This window comes from Geospiza fortis, unplaced genomic scaffold (genome assembly GCF_000277835.1).
Source record: "Geospiza fortis unplaced genomic scaffold, GeoFor_1.0 scaffold41, whole genome shotgun sequence".
NCBI lineage: Eukaryota > Metazoa > Chordata > Aves > Passeriformes > Thraupidae > Geospiza > Geospiza fortis.
The window spans coordinates 4,604,805-4,624,909 of NW_005054299.1; the positions used below are offsets into that span (position 1 = coordinate 4,604,805).

At 39.8% G+C, this 20,105-nt stretch overlaps 1 protein-coding gene across 1 annotated transcript in view; it reads left to right on the top strand.

Annotated features, from left to right (window-relative positions):
• Positions 1-20,105, top strand: part of KCNH1 (potassium voltage-gated channel subfamily H member 1) — a 162,862-nt gene that overhangs the window by 16,604 nt on the left and 126,153 nt on the right. The window contains exons 4-5 of the mRNA XM_005416174.2: positions 1,245-1,363; positions 9,617-10,009. Coding sequence (XP_005416231.1) covers positions 1,245-1,363; positions 9,617-10,009 — 512 coding nt within the window. The remainder of the gene's footprint in view (positions 1-1,244; positions 1,364-9,616; positions 10,010-20,105) is intronic.

Sequence of the window (20,105 nt, forward strand, 5' to 3'; positions counted from 1 at the left end):
CCTGCCAAGCCCTGCCCCTGGGCCGGGGGAGAGGCTGGGCGTGACTGGGCCAGGTGCACTTGAAGCTCATAATGCCAGGTGTATCCTGGGATGTATCAAAGGAATCCTGTGTGACCCCACGAGCAGTACTGCACTCAGCTCCGAGTCCCCAGTGTAAGAAGGACCTGTGGAGCGAGTTCAGAGGAGGGCCACAAAGATGCTCAGAGGGCTGGAGCGCCTCTGCTGTGCAGACAAGACTGGGAGAGTTGTGTGTGCCCAGCCTGGAGAGGAGAAGACTCCAAGGACGCCTCATAGCACCTTCCAGTACCTAAAAGGGTTCTACAAGAAAGCTGTGTAGGCAGCCAGGTTCTCATTATAAACTGAATCTTCATAGTGCTAAGCATCCTTAGTTGGAGTTGGTGATGAGGGGTAGGAGCTCAAGAGCTCCCAGGTGGTGCTAGCGTTTTTCAAGGCTGGGACTAAATGCACTGTTTCTTCCTTTCAGTATACCAAAAATATCCAGATGTATACTCTGCCTATCTGTTATGGCAAAGTACTGCTCATAAAGATTATAGTTCTAGCTAGCTGTTGTGACTGTTACTGAAGGTCTTCTATTTTCAGGGATATTTGAAATCACTGTAAAAAATACGCTGAATTAAAATTCAGCATATGACTTCTCTGCCAGAAGCTGCTAAATGTTTAATTTGTGTTTGAGAAAATCTATTAGTATATTCCCCCTTTTGTTTAGAGAGAGTAAAATTAATGGTTTTGTTTTGCTTTTCTGCTCTACTTTTTATTATCTTATGTATATTTCTCTGCTTATTCCAGATCTATGCTTGATGCATCTGAGGCTAGATTCACTTCTGTTGCAGACAACTGTAATTTTCATTGTGCATGACTCTAGCCTTACATCTTGATTAGTCTGAAGTGTCTTCTGCAGTGCTGTGAGATCCAAATCTGATCATTAGATTTAATATGAGATTATTGTATAGTGGACATTTATCCTTGCAAAATATGCAGTTCACATGGCAGTACTTTTGTAGAGTCATTGAATACAAAGTCACAGCAGTCATGGGTTTTATTACTGTACCATGCTGACACCTTTTATCTGCCACTTGGTTCAGTTATACTCCCTTCTGGTCAATATTAAAGCAGAATGCTCTGTTTTAACAACTTTTTCTCTCTTTAGTCATATAAGAGGTTTTATGAGGTACACTTGCAGCTTTTTCTGGTAATGTGTGTCTAATCTTGCATGTTTTCTCAAGGTTGGGGGAAGTTTGCCCGCTTGACACGTGCCCTCACGAGCAGCCGAGGGGTGCTGCAGCAGCTTGCTCCCAGCGTGCAGAAAGGAGAGAACGTTCACAAGCACTCAAGACTTGCTGAGGTAATTTTTGCTTTCCCCAGGAGGCTGTAAAGAAATGTTTTTAGCCTTTGTGAGTATGTCATCTCTGTGTGAGCCAAGAACTGTCAGTCCTCCCTGCCCTGAGAATCTGGTTCATGTGCTGTCAAATGTGTCCTATGACGGCAGAAGGAAAGGAGGTGTCCCAAAGACTTCATGTAACCTAATTGTAGTGTTGTGTTCCATATCTTAGCAAAGTCTTAGAAAGGTGTTATTAAAATAATATTTTCTTGTTTAATTTCCATTCTTCTGAGGATCTTAATAAGAGTAGAATCTTGGACTATCTACTTATGTAAAACTGAGGTGAGAAAAACTCAGTCTAGTACACAAGGAAATCCTGGAGAATCCATGGCAGGGTTATTCTCTGAATCAAGTTATTACTTTTCAGTAACTAGTTACTTTTCAGTGGGATCCCAACCCTGCATTACCAACTGGTTAAAACCTATGTTTAAGTTACTGCTTTTATGGACAGAACAGTTGTAACATGCCACAAGCAGCACTGCAGGGAGGTTAGGAAAGTGAAACCTTGTGATTTAAGTAGCGTCTCAAAGGTTTGAGATAAGCTGCAGGCAGAGAAGGCCCCTTGAAGCACTTAGGGTTTGAGGGCTTTCGCCACGAGGGGGAGAGACTGTCCCAAGTTTCCTGTAGCTGTCTCCTGGGCCAGTAGCAGGGTCTCCCTGGTGTTAAAACAGCCTGGGGAGAGGTTTGACATGGTGTTAATGACAGCACAGCCAATATCACATGGCACTTCCTGCTGTGAATGCCATGGCAGCAGCTTGGCAATAATTCTTGATCTTCCTGTGCAGCTGGAGGTGTAAGGTGTTGATGGGTTCCATGGGGTGTCCACATAGTCAGTTGTAGTACACTCTGCTGGTTCTGTTGTATACGTTTCAGTTCCTGTGCAAACTAAAAGTCACTGTCTTCTTATCATGTATAATGGCAAAATTCATGCAGACAGGATCTTACCTAGTCAGTATTTAATACAGAATAACTCAAGAAGGGGAAACCAGCTTCTGTTGGAGCAGAGAAATAACATGGATCATACTAGCACAGGGGACATTCACACAGACACTGTACTGGAGGAACACCATGCAATTAACACATGTCCACCCTGAGGTTGCTTTAGTGTCCTGGGATTTGGAACAGTTTTCCTCCTAATCCTACTCAGGACTTCATATCAAATAATCCTTTCTTCTCTTTAGGTCTCTACCCTTGAATTTTAGTTAATGCTAAAATGTAGGCAGCAAAGTGTAAGACAAAGGGTCTGAGGTTATTCTGTTTGGCAACAGTCTGGACGTCAGTAACTGCATGTTACTGAAACTTTTTGCAAGTCCATGTGCTCAACAAGTCTTTGCAAGTATTCTTACTGGCACAGCCAGTTGATTCATTACAAATAATAAAGGGCAAGTGTATAGTTTACATGTCTGAAATGAGTTTCTTTAATTGCTGACTGAATATTGCAGTCATAATTTTACAAAGAACATTAGCCCCAGCTGTGATGTTAGGTAGCTTTTTTTCCTGCTGTAATTCCATTTAAGCCAATAGAACTACACTACAGAGAAGAGTGCAGATGATCATACAGACAAGACCACCTTTCTTTATTTGAAGATATATGAGTGCCAGGCTTCTTATTCTGCAAAGGTTTTTTGATAATATTGAATATGGGATCTCTAACAGTTCCCTGTTGTATTTTCAATATTTTTTCTTTTCTTCATCCCTTCAGTAGTCTATCTGAAATTTTAAAAGTCATCATTTTTCCTTTGCTACTCACTATGACATTTCACATCAATCTTGTTTGTGTGAGAAGGCTCCATGTTTATTGCAGTGTTATTTGTGTTGCTCTTAGTTATTTATCACTTATATATTTGGATGTCTTGGGAGACTCTTGCGTCCCAGAACCTGAGTAGAGCAAGGTGTTGGAGCCTGCCACAACAGCTTACAATTTTTTATTGTTTATGGAACAGTTTAAGAAAGGTGTTAGCGACAGACTAACAGGCCATGGATAATACAAGCAGTGTCTGTGAAGCTTCAGTCTCTGACTTTTGCCAGTAGGCACAGATTTTTTTTTTTTTGGCCTGACTTTTCTAATAGCAGTCATATGAAAACTACTCAAATTAATTATGCAATTAACACAAAGGTGTTAGGTAACTGTGAGACAACATTTTGCAATAGGAGTTTGTAAAAGTAGCTGATGCATTTCTGTTGCTTAATCACCAAGGAGCTGATTGTAGGGATGGTTCTTGCTGGTCACAGCTGAATGAGTACGTGTGTCATCTGCACCTGTGGTCTTAGCTGATGTGTTCTGCACCTTTGCCAGGCAGTTCTGGGCAAACAAGACTCTGTCAAAATTAAAAAAAATATAGTTATGAGAAATAAAAGCAGAGAAATTATAATGGTGCTTAGCAGCACTGCTTAAGAATGGAACTTCTGCCAGGTTTTTTTTAACATTATTTACCGGGAACTTTCAACTGCCATGAAAACTGCCAATCAAAATATTGAGCATTAGCACCTAGCCCTTAGTTTGGGAGCAATTTGTGTCACTGCTTGGGAAAACAAAATGCAAAGGAGAGTGAGAGAAAGTAAATAGGTGCAATTGAAAGCATGAAACGGAGAGATTAAGCTGGAAATGAGTGAGTGTTTGTGTTAGCTTTTTTTTTGCCCCCCAGTCATACTGTCATAAAAATAAATAAATCATTGTAACCACATTTGATGCAATTTATGACTCCTGACTTGGGATATATTCACCATTTTGTAAAAAAAAATAGGATTTAAATAAAAATTCGCTGTGTTTAAAAAAGAATACAGTCTTATAAAACCCGTGATGAAATTTGGCATTTCTGTTCTTGGAATAAAATTCTCCAGTGTTAGAGAGCTATTAAAGCATCATGCATCATTACCACAAATAATAAATGCAGATAATACAGCTGCATTATCTCATGAATAATAACTAACTGAAATGATACTTTCATTAATAAGTTTCAGAAATAAGTATTTCTTTTACCATGATAAAACTGTATAATAGTGAAAAATCTTCCAAAACCAGAGCTGTTTCAATTATTCAGGAAATTGTAGTAATCAAATTGTCCCGTGCACATGAAAGGAAGCTCAGCATATTAGTTTATATAGTTGTGTACATTTTCTTCATGATTACTTTTATATCACTCTCTTGGGGTTTGGTTTTTTTCCTCTCCAGGAGAAGTAGCTTTACAAGCAGTTTGAATGTGATTAGTTTGTGTGGGTGTGTAACCACACCTGACTACTTCAGCAAACCTGTCTCAGGTTGGCGCTGCTCTCCCTAGGGGCTGAAGTGCAGCAGGAGCACTTTGGAATAGGGCAGAAGGAACTTTGCATGGACCTGGGTTTGCTGGAGGGTGCAGAGAGAGTGGGGTTTATGGCTCTGAATCTCCAGGTGACCCAGGGGTGGTGTGTGTGGGGGGAGGATGGTGAGGAAATAGCCTTGGTGTGGCCCTTGGTGTGAAAAGTGGAGCAAGGAGCTCTTGTAACTTCCAGTGCAGTGACCTACCAAAACCTTGGTCTTTAGCACTAAGCTCTGTGGACCTCCTTCCATGGTTTCTGTGCAGTACTGAGCTCTTTCGTTGTGCTTTATAATAAAGACACGTTTGTTCTCTGAGATTAAGCTTTGTTGTAGGCGTGTTTCTCTTCCTTCAGTGAAATGAAGAATTTGGTGCCTTTGAGAGCTCCTGGCTGGCACTGCCAGGCACTGTGAGACTTTTGCCAGTGTGCAAAGCAAGTTGCCTCTGCTGGGAGAGATAGTGTGAGCTGGAGCAGTGCCCTTCTTTCACCTCAGGCTGTGAAATCATCTCCAGCAGTGCCAGCAAGATGGGCTGGTTTTACAAAGGTGTGTGTTAGTGATGTAGTGAGAGGGAGCCCAGGCTAGAATTTGTCACCACCATCCCACCCAAAAAGAGGACTGGAGGCACCTCTGGCTTTCTGCAGGTGGCTTTCCCCATCTGGTGAGTGATTGGAATCCCTGTGTCATTCCTTGATGCCTCTATTCAGGATTCATGCCCACAGTGCTGGTGCACATCCTTCTGCTGGAGACCAACTAAAGCCACTATCTCTTTAAATAACCATTGCTAGGGCTTCTCCAGAGACTCCAGGGGGGTAACAGAAGTTCACAAGACTTATTTGTAAGGTCCCTAGCTATTTAGATAGTTTAGAGTATGTTTACTTTCTAAATAGGAAGGAAAGGAAATCAATCAGTCATCAATCCTTTTATTTTCCATGCTATAGCCCTTGAATCTCAAACAAGTAAGGAGAGAGTGCTTTGTATTTGGTGATGACATTTTAAAACACTGAAGCAGCAGTTTATTGTCTTAACAAATTGGAACTAGAAGACTGTTTTTTCTGCTTTCAGTTCAGTTTTACATCCTTACAGTTCCATTGGCGTTATTTTTTTGGTTTCTTTCTATTTACAGCAAAACAATATACGCCATAATTTAGTCCCTTCTTTTTTGCCAAACAGAGATTGTTCTTGCCTTTCCCCCTAATTGGGTATGCAGGTATACATTGGTATATTTTTCAGGAAATTTAGTTCTGTTGATGCAAAATTTCCACAAATTCTTGGTGTACAAAGAGAGCAGCAGTGACCAAAATGGAGTGCATCATGCACTTCTCAAGCTATAACTTATGTATGTATAGATAAGAACCACCTGACAAGAGCAAACAATTTGTTTTTTCAGTTTTTCATGGTTGAGGTTCCTATGCTGATTAGAATAGTTACCAAAATATTGGACTTGCTCATGTAATACCAGGGGCTAAAAAAAAAAAAGCTGTAGTAGGCCTGTGATTGCAGAAGAAGCAATTATGCTTTCCTGCTGCATTTGAAGGGTGATGCGGTCTCCCCACACCAGTAAAATCTCAGTAGTAGAACTGAAATCCTGCTAAATGAAAAATGTTACTGTGTGATGGAGGTGCTTGGTTTTGCTGATCAGTTATTCCAGTGAGTGAGGATTGCAGAGGATTCTCCTTGCCCAGTGAAGTATATTTCAGGCTCAAGATCCTATGTTAGAGCTGCTGCTCATGCAGAGCCTCATGAAAGCCAGTAGTAACTCATTGCTCTCCAAGTGATTCAGGTACAGCTGCAATGTGCAAAAGGGAGGGCAGGAGATATTTGCAATATTGATTTGGGCTAGAGCTTTTGCTGGGAAAAGACTTCCCAACATCTGTCACTGGGACTGCAAACAAACCCTGAAGGGAATGATGGATGCTCTGAGTACACACATGGACTCAATACACAACCTCTGCCTCTTCCATCACACCAGGGGCTTTTGGGGACTGCATGGGCTGGCCAGTGTCTCCTGCAGGGAAGAGACCCTGTATGTGCCTTGTGCTGCTTGCAGCTCCTCTCAGCACAGGACAGCTTATTTCCCTTTTATTTTGGTCGTATGGAGAGCATGCATGAATCAGGGTCAGCATCAATAGACTGTGTAATACTGCAGTGAACATGTCTGAGTCCTGGTTGGGTCTGCTGGAGAAATGTTCCTTTCTCCTCTTTGCTGTCATTCTAGACACTCACTAAAAAAATACAGTCCTCTTATTTTTTTAAAAATCAAATTTTTTTTCAAACTCTTAATGCCTCTGTGGTAACATGCAGGTCTGTCAGAGCAGGTCATGTTAATTCTCGTCAGGAGAACATACTGGGCTCAAAGTCAGCAGGCTTGCAATTCTCATTCTCATTTACACGTGTGTGAGGAGCTGTGCTCTGACAGTGTCTGACCCCTGTTGTGTACACGAGTAAGTGATTATGTGAGCTTCAAAGCAGCAGGGAATTTCATCTGAGACTGTTTTGTCCAAGTAGATCTTGTGTAGCCGATCGTTTTCTTTTGTCCCCTTTGGCTGAAACTGTTGGAAAAAATATCACTAGTTCACAAAAAAAGAAAAAAAAAAGAAAAAAAAAAAGAAAAAAAAAGGCACTCAGAAAAGCCTGGAGATAAAATCCATGTCTAAGTAACAGACATTAAAAAAGCTGAGATAAGGAGAATGAAAGGATGACATCCTTCTATTCTAGCTGTGTTGTCTTATCTTTTCCCAGAGAAAAACAGACATTTAATTTCCTTCCCTGCTTCCTATTGCTCTGAACTATGTGTAAATAAATGTGAAAAAGGAACCATTCTCCTAAATACTTCTCACAGGTTCTGTGAGTTTGGCATTACCAAACACATTTCAATCAAGCAAGCCTTTCATGTTTCTTTCAATTTTCATTCATAATTCATCCAGGGTAAAATGTGCTTTAAAATTTAACTTCTCTTTATTTGGACACAGGCTCTTGATGTTGGTTTCACTCTCATGTATAGTGGGTGAATACATAAACAAACACATTTTTATTCATAGCTATGTGAAAGAAACTTGAGTTCCCAAGAATTACATACATGATAGTATTGTTTTTGCAGCAGTGGGCAGAACTGGAGAGAGAACAGACATAAAATGGGCAGCATTGATTGAGACTGCAGTTATGCAAAACAGTGCTCAGTGTCAGCATGTGCTCAGCTTGAGGTCCAGGGTTTAAAATACATGCTGGCAGATCATCTTCTGCAAAAGTGCTTTTCTGAATTCAGACCTACACTCAACAGTGTGCCTTGGCAGGTCCCCTAAATCCTGCACTCAGTCTGGAGGCCCCACAGCCAGGGACATTGAGGCATTGGAGCGTGTCTGAGGAAGGGCAAAGAAGGCAGTGAAGGGTGCAGAGAACGAGTCTGATGAGGAGCAGATGGGAGAGCTGGGATTGTTTAGCCAGGAGAAAAAGAGGCTCAGGGGGGACCATCCCCTCTCTACAAGTGCCTGAAGGGAGGTTGTAGCGAAGGGGAATCTGGGGAAGATTTTCCTCCAGATAACAAGTGACAGGACCAGGGGAAATGGCCTCCAGTTGCACCAGGGGAGATTAAGATTAGATATTAGGAATATTTTCTTCACTGAAAGGGTTGTCAAGCATTGGAACAGATTTCGCAGGGAATAGTGGCATTACTGCACCAAGAAGTGTTCAAAAGGTGTGTGGATGTGGCACTTGGGAGAAGTTCTCCAACTTGTTTGTTGGAGAACATGGTAGTACTGGGTTAACTGTTGGACTCAACAATCTTAGGGTCTTTCCCAGCCTTAATGATTCTGTCTTTCTGTGATTCTACACCACCAGTGATTCTACATCATCATTGAACTTCTCTGAATGAAAAGGTGAAGTCCCAAATTAGTTTATTGAGTCTAATGATAGATATCCGTGTATCGAAAAGTAGTGTGCCCTTGATGCAGGGAATGATTGGTATTTGACTCTATTGATTCAGAAGGTTGAATAATTGCTTTATTAAAATGGTATGATATGATATGATATGATATGGTATGATATGATATGATATTATATTATATTATATTAATACTATACTATATAAAAGATAGATACTGAAGAAAAACCTGTGATTGTCTCTAGACAGCCAGGACACAGCTTTGAGTGATTGGTTAATTAATATAAACAACTATTACTAGAATTTAATTACTAAATCTCTTTAGGTAAACAATCTTCTTAACACATTCCACATGTCCAAAAACAACAGGAGCAGAGAATAGAGATAAGAATTGTTTTCTCTTTCTCTGAGGTTCCTTGCTGCAATTCTCAGGAAATATCCTTGGGAAGTTGTGCCTGCCTCCTCTCTGTGAAGAGAGCTGCAGCTACATCAGTGGGCTTTGGACCTGCACAGCCCAGAAAAGAGGAAGGGAGGCCTGTGCATTGATGATAGATTGTAGTATAAGACTATTTCAGACAGTGTATAGTGAAGAGTTAAATAGCCAATGTTGAAAAAAATGTGGTCCAGTGGTCCTGCTACTGGACTGGAACTCAGTTGTTCCAGTTTGGTGGTTCTCAGTTGTTCTCAGTTGTGGTTTTGCCATCAATTTCTTTTCACTCTGGCCTTCCTGCCTGTTCTTGTCCATCATTTTTCTGTCTCGTCTGTCTAGATAGCTGAAGGGGTTCTCTCTTCTCTGTTTGTCTTGGAGACTCCACACGTTAGACTTAGTGTCAAGAAATAATTAATGGCATTAAAAGAAACAACTGTTCTTAGTTTGATGCTGATTTGTGTAACAGAATACTTTTCTTGGCTTGCCATCCATTTGATGGTGATAAAAGGAGTTAATGGACATGAATTTTTATGAACTGTTGTACTGAGCTTGAGAATCTAGTGTGAAAAAATTAAGCATGTTTTCTTTTTCCTCTCAAATCTCTCTTGACTACAGGTATTGCAGCTGGGTTCTGAAATCCTCCCACAGTACAAACAAGAGGCACCAAAGACTCCACCGCATATAATTTTGCATTATTGTGTATTCAAGACTACCTGGGACTGGATCATCCTGATTTTAACCTTCTACACTGCTATTTTGGTCCCTTACAATGTCTCCTTTAAAACCAAGCAGAACAACGTGGCATGGCTAGTAGTGGACAGCATTGTAGATGTCATTTTTCTGGTTGACATTGTGCTCAATTTCCACACCACCTTTGTGGGGCCGGCAGGGGAGGTGATCTCTGACCCCAAGCTGATCCGCATGAATTACCTGAAGACCTGGTTTGTGATTGACCTGCTCTCCTGCCTGCCTTATGATGTCATCAATGCATTTGAGAATGTTGATGAGGTCAGTACACCACTTCCACTTCCATTTCCATTCATTAATTATTACTCAATGGTTGGGGGGGAGGTGCAGGACAGAAGAAATGTATGTTTTTAAATTTATTGAATTACTGTACATATGTCTGTCTGTAGCCACCCACAGTATGCACAGAAGTTTGCTTATGAATCCTAGCCAGAAGGCTCATTCTCTAATTTCTGCTGTAGTTTTTGGTGTTAAAAATCCATGTTTATTTTCCTTCTTTCTGCACCCTCAGGGTTCAGGAAGACAGGTAGAGGCAGACAGCAGCACCTTTGTACAGGTGCTGCTGTCCACAATTTCATCCTGTGGTTTTTGTCCATAATGCCATAAGATATAATTTGTACAGCTCTGAGGAAAACTGCTCCATCTGACTTAGCAGGAATAGTTTGAGCTGTGTGTCAGGACAGTTTATTGGGGCAGGCTATGCTTGCTTTCACTGATGACTGATCAGGGCAGTTCTGCTAATGCCAGTTCTGCACAGGAACAACTGGGAAATAAAATACACATTTCTCAGCTGCTTCTAGTACACTGAGGCAGGTGGCAAAGAGGCAGGCAGTGACTCACTGAATCTTCTTAGAGCACCAGAAAGCACTGTGTGGATACCTGGTGATGTGTGCAGCATTGTTTGGCAACAGCATTTTTAGAGGAAGGTGAAGCAATTGAAGGTGCTTGTTTGGTAATTTCATAATTAAATGAAAGAGTGGGGAGAAATCTGGAAATCTAGACTCTTCCTTAGTTCTTAATTTTTCTGGGAGTAGATCACAATCTAGCAAAAGAACTAACATTTAGACACTTAAATCCAGAAAACTGGTATTTTTTAACTGCTTGTTTTTTTGGATCAGTCTGCCAAGAAAATATTCCTAAGGTAAATACATTAAAGTTCCCCGCCTAAATAGTTCAGAGAGTTAATGAATTTTTAATAAAATCTTAAAGAGGATTCCAGAAATCTGCTTTCTGGTTACATGTTATAAAATCATCAGCTGGTTATGACTCTGAGTTTATCTGTGACCCATGCTAAAAGCTGTAAGATGCAGAATCACAAGATTGCAGGGTGGCTGGGTTTGGAAGGGATCTCTGGAGATCACCTACTCCAACCCAGCTGCTAAAGCAGATTCACCCAGGGCAGGTTGCACTGGATCACATCCAGGTGGGTTTGAATACTTCCAGAGAAGGAGAGGAATTTACATACCTACCCCATCAGGACTTGGTATTTAAATTTTAGCCTGTAAAATTTAAATTTTATGACTTCCTTTAAAATATGCCCATTTACAAAGGACAGCCTATATATCAAAAGAAAACTATGCCAAGTGAAATATAGGCAAAACCAAATCACTTTACTTTTTAAAAATTACACTATTTTTTATAAAATTTAAAGTGGTTTTCTCAATAACTGAGGACAGGTAGGCAAACTATTAAAATGCAGTGGAAAAAATGTGATGTTATTTGATATTTAATTCCCTAGAGAAGTTTTCATTTTATATCAAGCTACAGACTGAAATAACACAAATTAGATCAAGCAAAAAAGCCTTGTGAGACCTGTCCTTAAGTGTTTGTTTGCCATCTGAAAGACCCAGACTGCAGATTATTCTGCAGGGCTTTCACAAATTACTTTGCTGCAACACTGATAGAGCGATGGGAGGAGTGGCCATATGTCAGGTTCTGACATTCATACAGAAGGAGTAAAATAACAAATAAAATTAAAAATAAACAAAGCAAGAGACAAAAAAACAACCCAAAAAAAACCAAAACCAAAACCAACAAACCAGGAAGGAAGCTTTTCTCACCCAGGGCAGATAGAAGCAGCCTGGTGAAGATTTTGCTGAAGGAACACTTTTTGACTTTAGACTGGTGATGTGACCTACAGAGCATCCCTGAGGAAGATGCCTGTACCAGTGGCTGTGACAGCCCTTGAACTGAGCTCAGATGATTTTGGACTCATGGTAGCAATTCTGCAGAGAAATTCTTGTGTGAGTTTGTATTTCTGCAGGTTCTCCATCTCAGTGTTGCCTTGTAGCAATGAAAAACGGATTGGTACTTCAGTTTTCCCCTGGCTTTTCAACAGTCTCCTTAATCAGTGTAACAGTGTTAGTTTAAGTTATTCTACTGTTGTGCCCAAGGAGAAAAAAATCAAGATTTTTCTTGACGCTGTCCTTTCAAGACTGTTCATCTGCATTTCCCGTAGTGGCTTCTGACATTTGGCTGGTACAAATTGCTGTAGGATCATTAGAGCAGAGTTTCCACTGGTGAAAATTGTCATGCTTCTACTGAGGGCTCAGAGGCTGGTTTATGGCACCTGAGGGGTTTTGCCAGCAAAGCCAGCAGAATAACACAGTGCACATCAGGAGGGGGTTTGGGACAGGATCTGCTGATCACTGTTTCAAGAACTGCTTATAGAGAGAAAGATAGCCTTTTAGTGAAGAAAAAAAAAATAAAAGCCACATTCAAGGAATCTTGAAAGCAGAAAAGCTTTGCCTTTTATCTTTTTTTTTTTTTTCTGTTGTGTAGAGCATTCCCTTGTGGGTCAACTCCCTTTCTTTCTTGCTGGTTCAAATTTACCTCTCTCTTGCCCTGGATTATACACCATAGAAGTTTGCAGCTGGATTAAGTCAGGTGCAAGGCTGCCCTGCTCAGTGTGCAAATAACCAAACTGAACTGTTATCTCTGTGTCACTTTAATTCTGCTAGAGGGAATTCCCTTGGAACCATGGCAATGGAGTCAGGAGCTGGCCATGGCTGCTGCAGGATTTTTTTTTTTTTGAAGTCCTAATGAGAGTATTCTTAAAAAATGGCCAAAGTTGAAATGATGTCCAGTGTCAACAGTGGTGCTGAGATGAAGAATATGAATTGCTATTTTCTCCAATCTGATGTTTTCCATACATGATTACAAACAGGAAGAAATAGAATCCTGGCTTTGTTGCAGTCCCTATAATGAAGGGAGATTGGACCAGGTAGAAGGTTGCTTATTTTGCTGGCTGCTATCATTCTCTGTTAAAAAAAAAGGCACTGAAGACTCTGAGAATGTCATGGAGGAGCTAACTTGACAAGTCAATTTGTACTTCAGAATGTTGTAATTACTGTGATGGAGACTAATTGATTTGCAAGGGACACAGGAACTGCAGCAGTGAGTAAGTAAAAAACTGTATAATAGGATATTGAGATTTTTTTTTTTTTGCTCTGGGCAGTTTTGGGACTGTCCCATTACTTTTCTCTGGATTAATAGGGAACCCATTTTTGTCATCTTTAAAATGATCCAGTAATTGTAATAGATGAAACTAGAGTTGATCAATGTTTTTGGCAAACAGATAGTCATTTGAAAAAATTCTGGTATTGGATTTTTTTTCCTTCTTTGAAGTAACTTGTTGTTTTGCAATTTACTTCATTACTCCATTATAAGATATAACCGAAAATATTTTCTTGAAACAAAATTGAGTGTGACTTCTGTGGTTTTCAGACAATTTCAAAATTCTTTGGGTTTGTTGCAGTTTGGAAAATTAGTATATTTTCTATTCACATTTTTCAATATAATCGGAATTCCAGTCTCCTCTCTGCATGGTTGAGAATATTTTTGTCCATAAAAATAATTTGAATTCATTAACTATTAATCAATACAACTATTAATAACTACAATTAATTCAAGAGGCACTTAAGTATGAATAGCCACATTCTACAGATGGAAGAGGAAAGAAAAAACATTAATGTCTTTGTTCAAGGCCATATAATTATATAAGAGACTGATCTCAAGTGCTGTGCTCAAAGAGACAGTACAGAATTTCATATTCAGACATGAGCAGAATTCAACAAATGAAGAAATGAATAGCTGTAGAGAAATTTCTGTTGTTACCCAAATGAAAGTAAAGTTATGGATGTTTCTCCTGGCTTTTATGCATGGGAAACAAATGATACAGTTAAATACTAATTATTTTCTTGACCTGACAGAATTTCAACAGAAGAAAATATACCATATTCATACTGATTGATGAATCAACTTAATGCTAGGCTTGAACTTTCTATTGTTAAGAGAATACATCATACTGCAATTTAGTCTGAGTAAGAAAAGAAAATATTGGTCTAAAATTTAAACAGGCCTTGAAACATGTGTTGTTAGTCTCTTTCAAATTTAAATGATCAAAATAGCATTTGTCAGTAATTCTTTGCAGTAATCAGTGTTATTCCTCACTTAAGGAAATACCACCTACTTTGGGGGATAATGTTATCTTTTTGTGTTCAGACATCAGTCAGTAAATGTAACAAAAACCAGGCTTAAAGAAAATTCCACAATTTTTGCCAAGAACAGTGCAATTTAAGACCTTGAATTCCAAAGCATATTTTTGCAGTGTCAGCTTGAGCAATTTTATACTGTGGTTTTCATCCATAATGCCATAAGATATAATTTATATTGGAAAAAATTTAACTTATTACATGTGATGCTGTTGTGAAATCTCATGGTAGGAGTGGAATCCAGTCATGTCACCACCATATAAATCTCTGAAATAGGGAGTTTGTAGTAGTAATTGCTATATATAGTTTGAGCAGAGAGCTGTGATCAATTGTTGGCTGATGCCAAATTGAGAACCATGTATCACTCAATTAGTTGAGGTAGAAGAGAAATAAATGCGTAGTAAAAGATCATTAGGAAAGATATATTCAATATAAATGATCTAGTGCTCAGTTAAGTCAATGAATAGGAGAGAAGCTAGCATGTAGGCAAAGAAGATGTACAGCTTTGAAAGGCCAAAATTTATGATGATAAACAAAGTCCCAGAAAAAAATACAATACGGAATAATAGAAGTAAATGAAGATAATTAGTGCTAAGTGAGTGTGGTGTAGCTGGAAAGTAAACAGAGAGTTGAGAGAGGAAAAAATGAATGTGTTGCTGGTCAAATTGTTGGCAACTCTCTGAGGCAGTACTTTTGCAATAGATTAATTTAAACCTTGTTAATGGAATAATCTCTCATGCTAATACAAATTAGCTATTTAGGAATTACTGAAGCAGCTACACTGGAAAGCATGCAACTTCCCTTTTTTTTTTTAACCACTGCATGCAATAAGGGGCAAGGAAATAAATTATCATATTTAGAGTTTTATGGAATAAACTGAGACCCATGAAGAAAGATTTTTTGTTAGATGAATTTTGCAAACTGGAAAATGTAATTTTAAAAGTATTTTTAAAGTGTAAACAGCTGAGTAATATGAAATCTGTTTGAAACAGTAGCTCACCACTCTTATTTGAATCTGTCCAGTGAGGCAGTGCTGTGTTTTGCATGTGAGTCTATTGCTAAATCTAGCAATGAATGAATAATTTTATATGGCTAATTGAAATTTTAAAGTAGTCATAACCTACTTTTTATGTCATGTTTAACAAAAAAACAAACCCAGCTGTGTATCAGGGAGCGTGATCCAGGCATAGAGGAGGAGCTGCTGGCAAATTGTGGTTCTTGGATGAGATGAAGGTAGACCAGGAGGGATGAGAGAGACCCTGTGGACTGGGTGACACCTACTGGGGCTTCTGGGGAAGGATCGAGCAATTGGGTTATTGTGCCCAGGTGGGGCAGGGGAGGGCTGGAACATGGGCCTTGGGTTGGGGATGATGAAGGAGATCTACTTGGTTGTTGTCCCTGTGTGAGAATTCCCTGAGAAACAGGACACACCCATGGCAGGTGTGTGCTGGGGCTGTAACCTGCCAGAAGCCCTCGGAGCATAGGAGGGTCCTTGCTGTGCCTCCTAGGTGGTGTTTGGAGCTTCAGAAGGAGCTTGGAAGCCTTGAACTGTGGAAAAGAGGGAGTGCAGTGGGAAGGAAAAGCAGGGTTGGAGGAGGAGGGCTGCTTGTCTGACTTCTGTAGGTGCCTCTGTTCTGCAGCATGGCCCCAGGGGGCTGTGCCAGGCAGGAATCTCTCCTTAGCAGACAGATAGGTGGAAGGAGTATTTGGGGGAAATGCAAATGGTGTAAAGCAGATTCCTGGGGTAAAGTGCACAGCCAGGATATAAACCAGGTAGGCAAAAGAAGCACTTGCTGTTCAGAGACTCTTGGGGATTCAAGTGAGGGTGTCTCTCTTCTCTGTCTGCTTTGTTCCACATCTCCTCACCATATTTTTTTTTCAAATATGAATTTTTCTATCTTTCCTTAAGAACACAACCTCCATGCTACCCATCACATGCCATTTTTATGCTACCCTGTGAAAGGGCAGGCTGTCTTTCCCCCCAAAATCCTCAGTTTTCCAGATTGTGTTGATGTATATAGCCATTGCAGGCATTCAGGGTTAAATTCTCTCCCATGCTGTAAGCCTGATTCTGCTACCTTCCCATGTCTTAACCCAGGCTCATACAGCTTGGTGGCTCAGAGACATCTGCTCTGTCTGCTGATGGATAGCCGCTACCAAAAGAGAATTCCAGAGCAGGATGTGTTGCTGTGCCCCTGCCTGCTGTTGAACTTCTCTGTAGGTTCTACTGAGGCTGTTAGGACTCTGGTTGACTCTTCTTCTGCACTCCAAATGTTCAGCTTAGTCTTTCTGCTAAGTCACAGATAAGTAAGAGTGTTACTGGATTTCAGGGCTACTTCTTCATAGCTTTGAAAGGCCTGACATGATTTATCATTCTGTTAAAGAGAGAATAGTAGTCTACATAAGCTATTCAATCTGGATCAGGCTAAAAGAATTAAAACGCTGAATTACATTTTCAGTGATAATGTATGGTGATAGCCTTTGTCCAAGAGGGAGAGCTAATTGAATATATTAGAGTCTGAATTATTTCAAAAAGCTGCTGTTAGAGCGAGACTTACACTGTGTATAAAGGGAGGCATGTTCCAGAGGCAGGGATCAGTTACTCTCCTCTTCTCCCCCCATTCAGCACACTTGTATCGATCTGAGGCAGCAAGTCACATGAGATGACAAAGGGTATTTGTTTGAGTAGCTAAGTGGTTGCTCTGTAGTCTATTTCATATTAGGGATGGAATTAGAATTGGAAAAGATGGAGAGATATTAAATGCCACAAACACTTAATATTATTTGGGTGTTTTGCTTCTTTGAGATAAGTAAAAAGCATCAGGAACTGACTGCTGCTTTGAATCAGAAGCATAGGGAAGCAGACTGTTGTCTATTGGGGTTAATTTTTTATTTGCTACAACAGAAAGTAGGATTTCTCTAGGTTACTTATGTGTTATCTTTATTCTTGTTCTTCCTCTCAAAGTAAAAGGAAAATAGAATTTGTTTCCTGGTTTTGGTTTGGTTTTTGTTTGTTTGTTTGTTTGTTTTTTGGGGTTTTTTTCCTTTTTTTGTGAGTGCGCATGTATGCATGTAAGGCAAGCATGGACGTAGTTTTACAAATGAAAAATCAGCCTTCCCCCATCTCTTCCCACACCCTGTGCTCTAATGCATGAATTATTGCTGTTTCTCCCCCAGTTCTAACCAAGCTCACAAATGTCTGACTAAAATAAGCTTCAGGGGTCTAGAGATCTGTTTTCTTCAGTGCTGAAAACCACAGCAGTATCCAGAGGGCTTAGATATTGATTTTGACCTGTGCACATAATGCTATCTCATCTCTTGGTTGCTAAATATGGCCATCTGTAGGAAAGGTCATGTTCTCAGACCTAATTAAGAAAAGCAGAGGAGACAAATGATGGAAATGTGTAGTCCTAATGATGACCTGCCAGGGCTGCCAGGTTACTGCAGATAGGCAGAACCAGGTTGTGGCATGGCTGGCTTCAAATAAAGTGTCAAGAAAGAAGGCAGTGCTTTCTGTAGCTTTTGCCTCACAGTAGTGATAAATTTGGTTCATTGCCTCCACTTTTGGAATAAATATTTTTTTTTTGTCTGTTTCATTCTCTTTCTTTTAATGGTTAGCTTTTAGTCTCCTGCATCTCCCATTAACTGAGATGAAGCCTGAACTTTAGCAGTTCCACATGAGAGAAAAGTGCTGAAAAACTTAGGAAAGATTTGTGCCAATACTGAATATTTCTCTTTTTAAAAATAGGTAGTAAGTAGGAAGTAAATTATCCTGCCTTTGAGCCTAGAAAAAAAATCTTAATGCTTGGGTTAAGTGCATTTTCTTTCTGAACATGTAGAAAGTGAATAATGGCCTAAAAAGTGAATACTGTCATGTAGATTGAATCTATTACTAAAGTACTTGTGCTACTGCAGCTGTAGGAGGTGGGGTGAATGCAGCATTTTAGTTATTTTCTGCAGTTATTCATGCTGCATCTTGTTTGGAATGGAAAATGAACTATTTCTCACATTTTTTGGGGTCAGGTGGGCTGACCTCAGTTACTTTTTTTACTGTTCTTTAAACAACATGTATTTTAATTTTTTTCTAGGTGGACTTTTATTAGTCAATGAATTGAGCTGAATTCAATTTTGTATGGCAAATGAACAGCAGCAACTGCTTTTATCTGTACAGCATCCATCACTGTGTGTCCACTGTTACTGTTCTTGGACCACAAAGACACAAGGAACAGTAATTGTTTTGCTTACAGCCCTTGTGTTTTCACAGTGCCTCTGTCTCTTTTTCTGGGTGTGGAAGTACTAGCACAAATCTTATACTGTCTGATTGAGAGGTAGAGCCAAAACATGGATGTCCTGGATCCTGTGTTTGGAAAGAAGGCTGCTTACATGCTGAGGTATCAGTGTGAGACAAGGGCTGCACACACAGTAGAATAGATCTTGCAGAAAAGGAGAAAACCTCTGTAAATGTGCACAATATATAGTGACAAAGTCTAATTAATGACAAATTATACATGGAAATTTACTTTTGGCAGTACTTAATGGACAAACTTACGAAGCCTTTTCTTTGAATATAAAATATGGGCACTGCTTTCCTCTGGGACTGAGGCTGGTCTGTTTTTCTGTTTTTGGGGTACAGTTCTACTCTGCAAAGAATGTGTAGAAGGAGAGGGAGGGGAAGTGGTTGTGTTTATTATTTTAAGAGCTTTTGACATTCAAGTCTGCTCAGTCACTGGCTATGGAATTATTCCTTCACTGCCTCAGTGCCTTGAGCTTGCCCTTTGGTTTGGAGTGGACTGGCTACCTTTTCTTTTTTTATGCAGCAGCCATCACTGGCAATGAAAGTAAACCTGCCAGCCTATGAAATATTTATCAACATCAATACACAGGTATCAGCAGTAGAATTTTTTAGTCTCACTCACTTGCTTCAAAACATTTGAAATACAAGTGTGCGTGAAATTCAGTATTTTCCGACATACTTGACCGTGTGGGAAATTCAGTATTTTCTGACATACTTGACCAAGTGCTGCATATTGAAGTGAGCACTGCACCCGAGTTCTCTCTGTAAAAAAATATAGTAAAAATGTACTATGTGTCTATTCTGGCCATATAACAGATTTTTAAAAAGTTATTTTTGCATAGCCTCAAGGGATGTTTTCTGTTGGATAGAGTACCAGTAGTTGCAGCTGTGTTGGGGTAAATCAGACCCAGTAGGACTCTATGGAATATTACTTAGCCTTGTCCTTTCCCTGGCTGCCGCATAGACATTCCTTATGGTGACCCTTTAGAGCAGAGCATGTGAGGGATGCTCCACTGCTTGGGACATGCAGTGCCATTTCTAACTCTTCAGGAACTGAGGTTTTTCTGTTTCCTTTGGGCACAAGGATCTCTGGGTGTCTCTTCATCTGCCTCTCAAAACTGGCAGGAGCAGCAGACCAGGAGGGTGGTACATGCATCAAGAGAAGTAAATTGAGTTCAAGCTCCTTTGCGTGACATCATGGAGCCATCTGTATGATAAAAGCATAAAAATAATCTGCACTGATAAGAGCATTAAAAGGGACAATAATCTAAAAGTACAGTTCTATTTCAGAAAGTGGTAATCTAAAATTGTCAATTTTTCAATCCAACAGATCCATTCCAGTAAGCATTAAAGTATAATTTGCTAAATCTTGTGCCAAAAAGTACTGATTGAAAGTATTGCAGGACTATCTGATTTTTTTTCCTTACTTTATAATCTGTGAAACAGTCTATTAAGTTTCAGTTGTTTGTAACCATTTGAAATTCTTTCACTTAGACATTTTTAAGAGTTACATGCATAATTATTTCCCTGTGCAGTTCTTGCTCTTGATATTGATCCATTTAGGATAGAC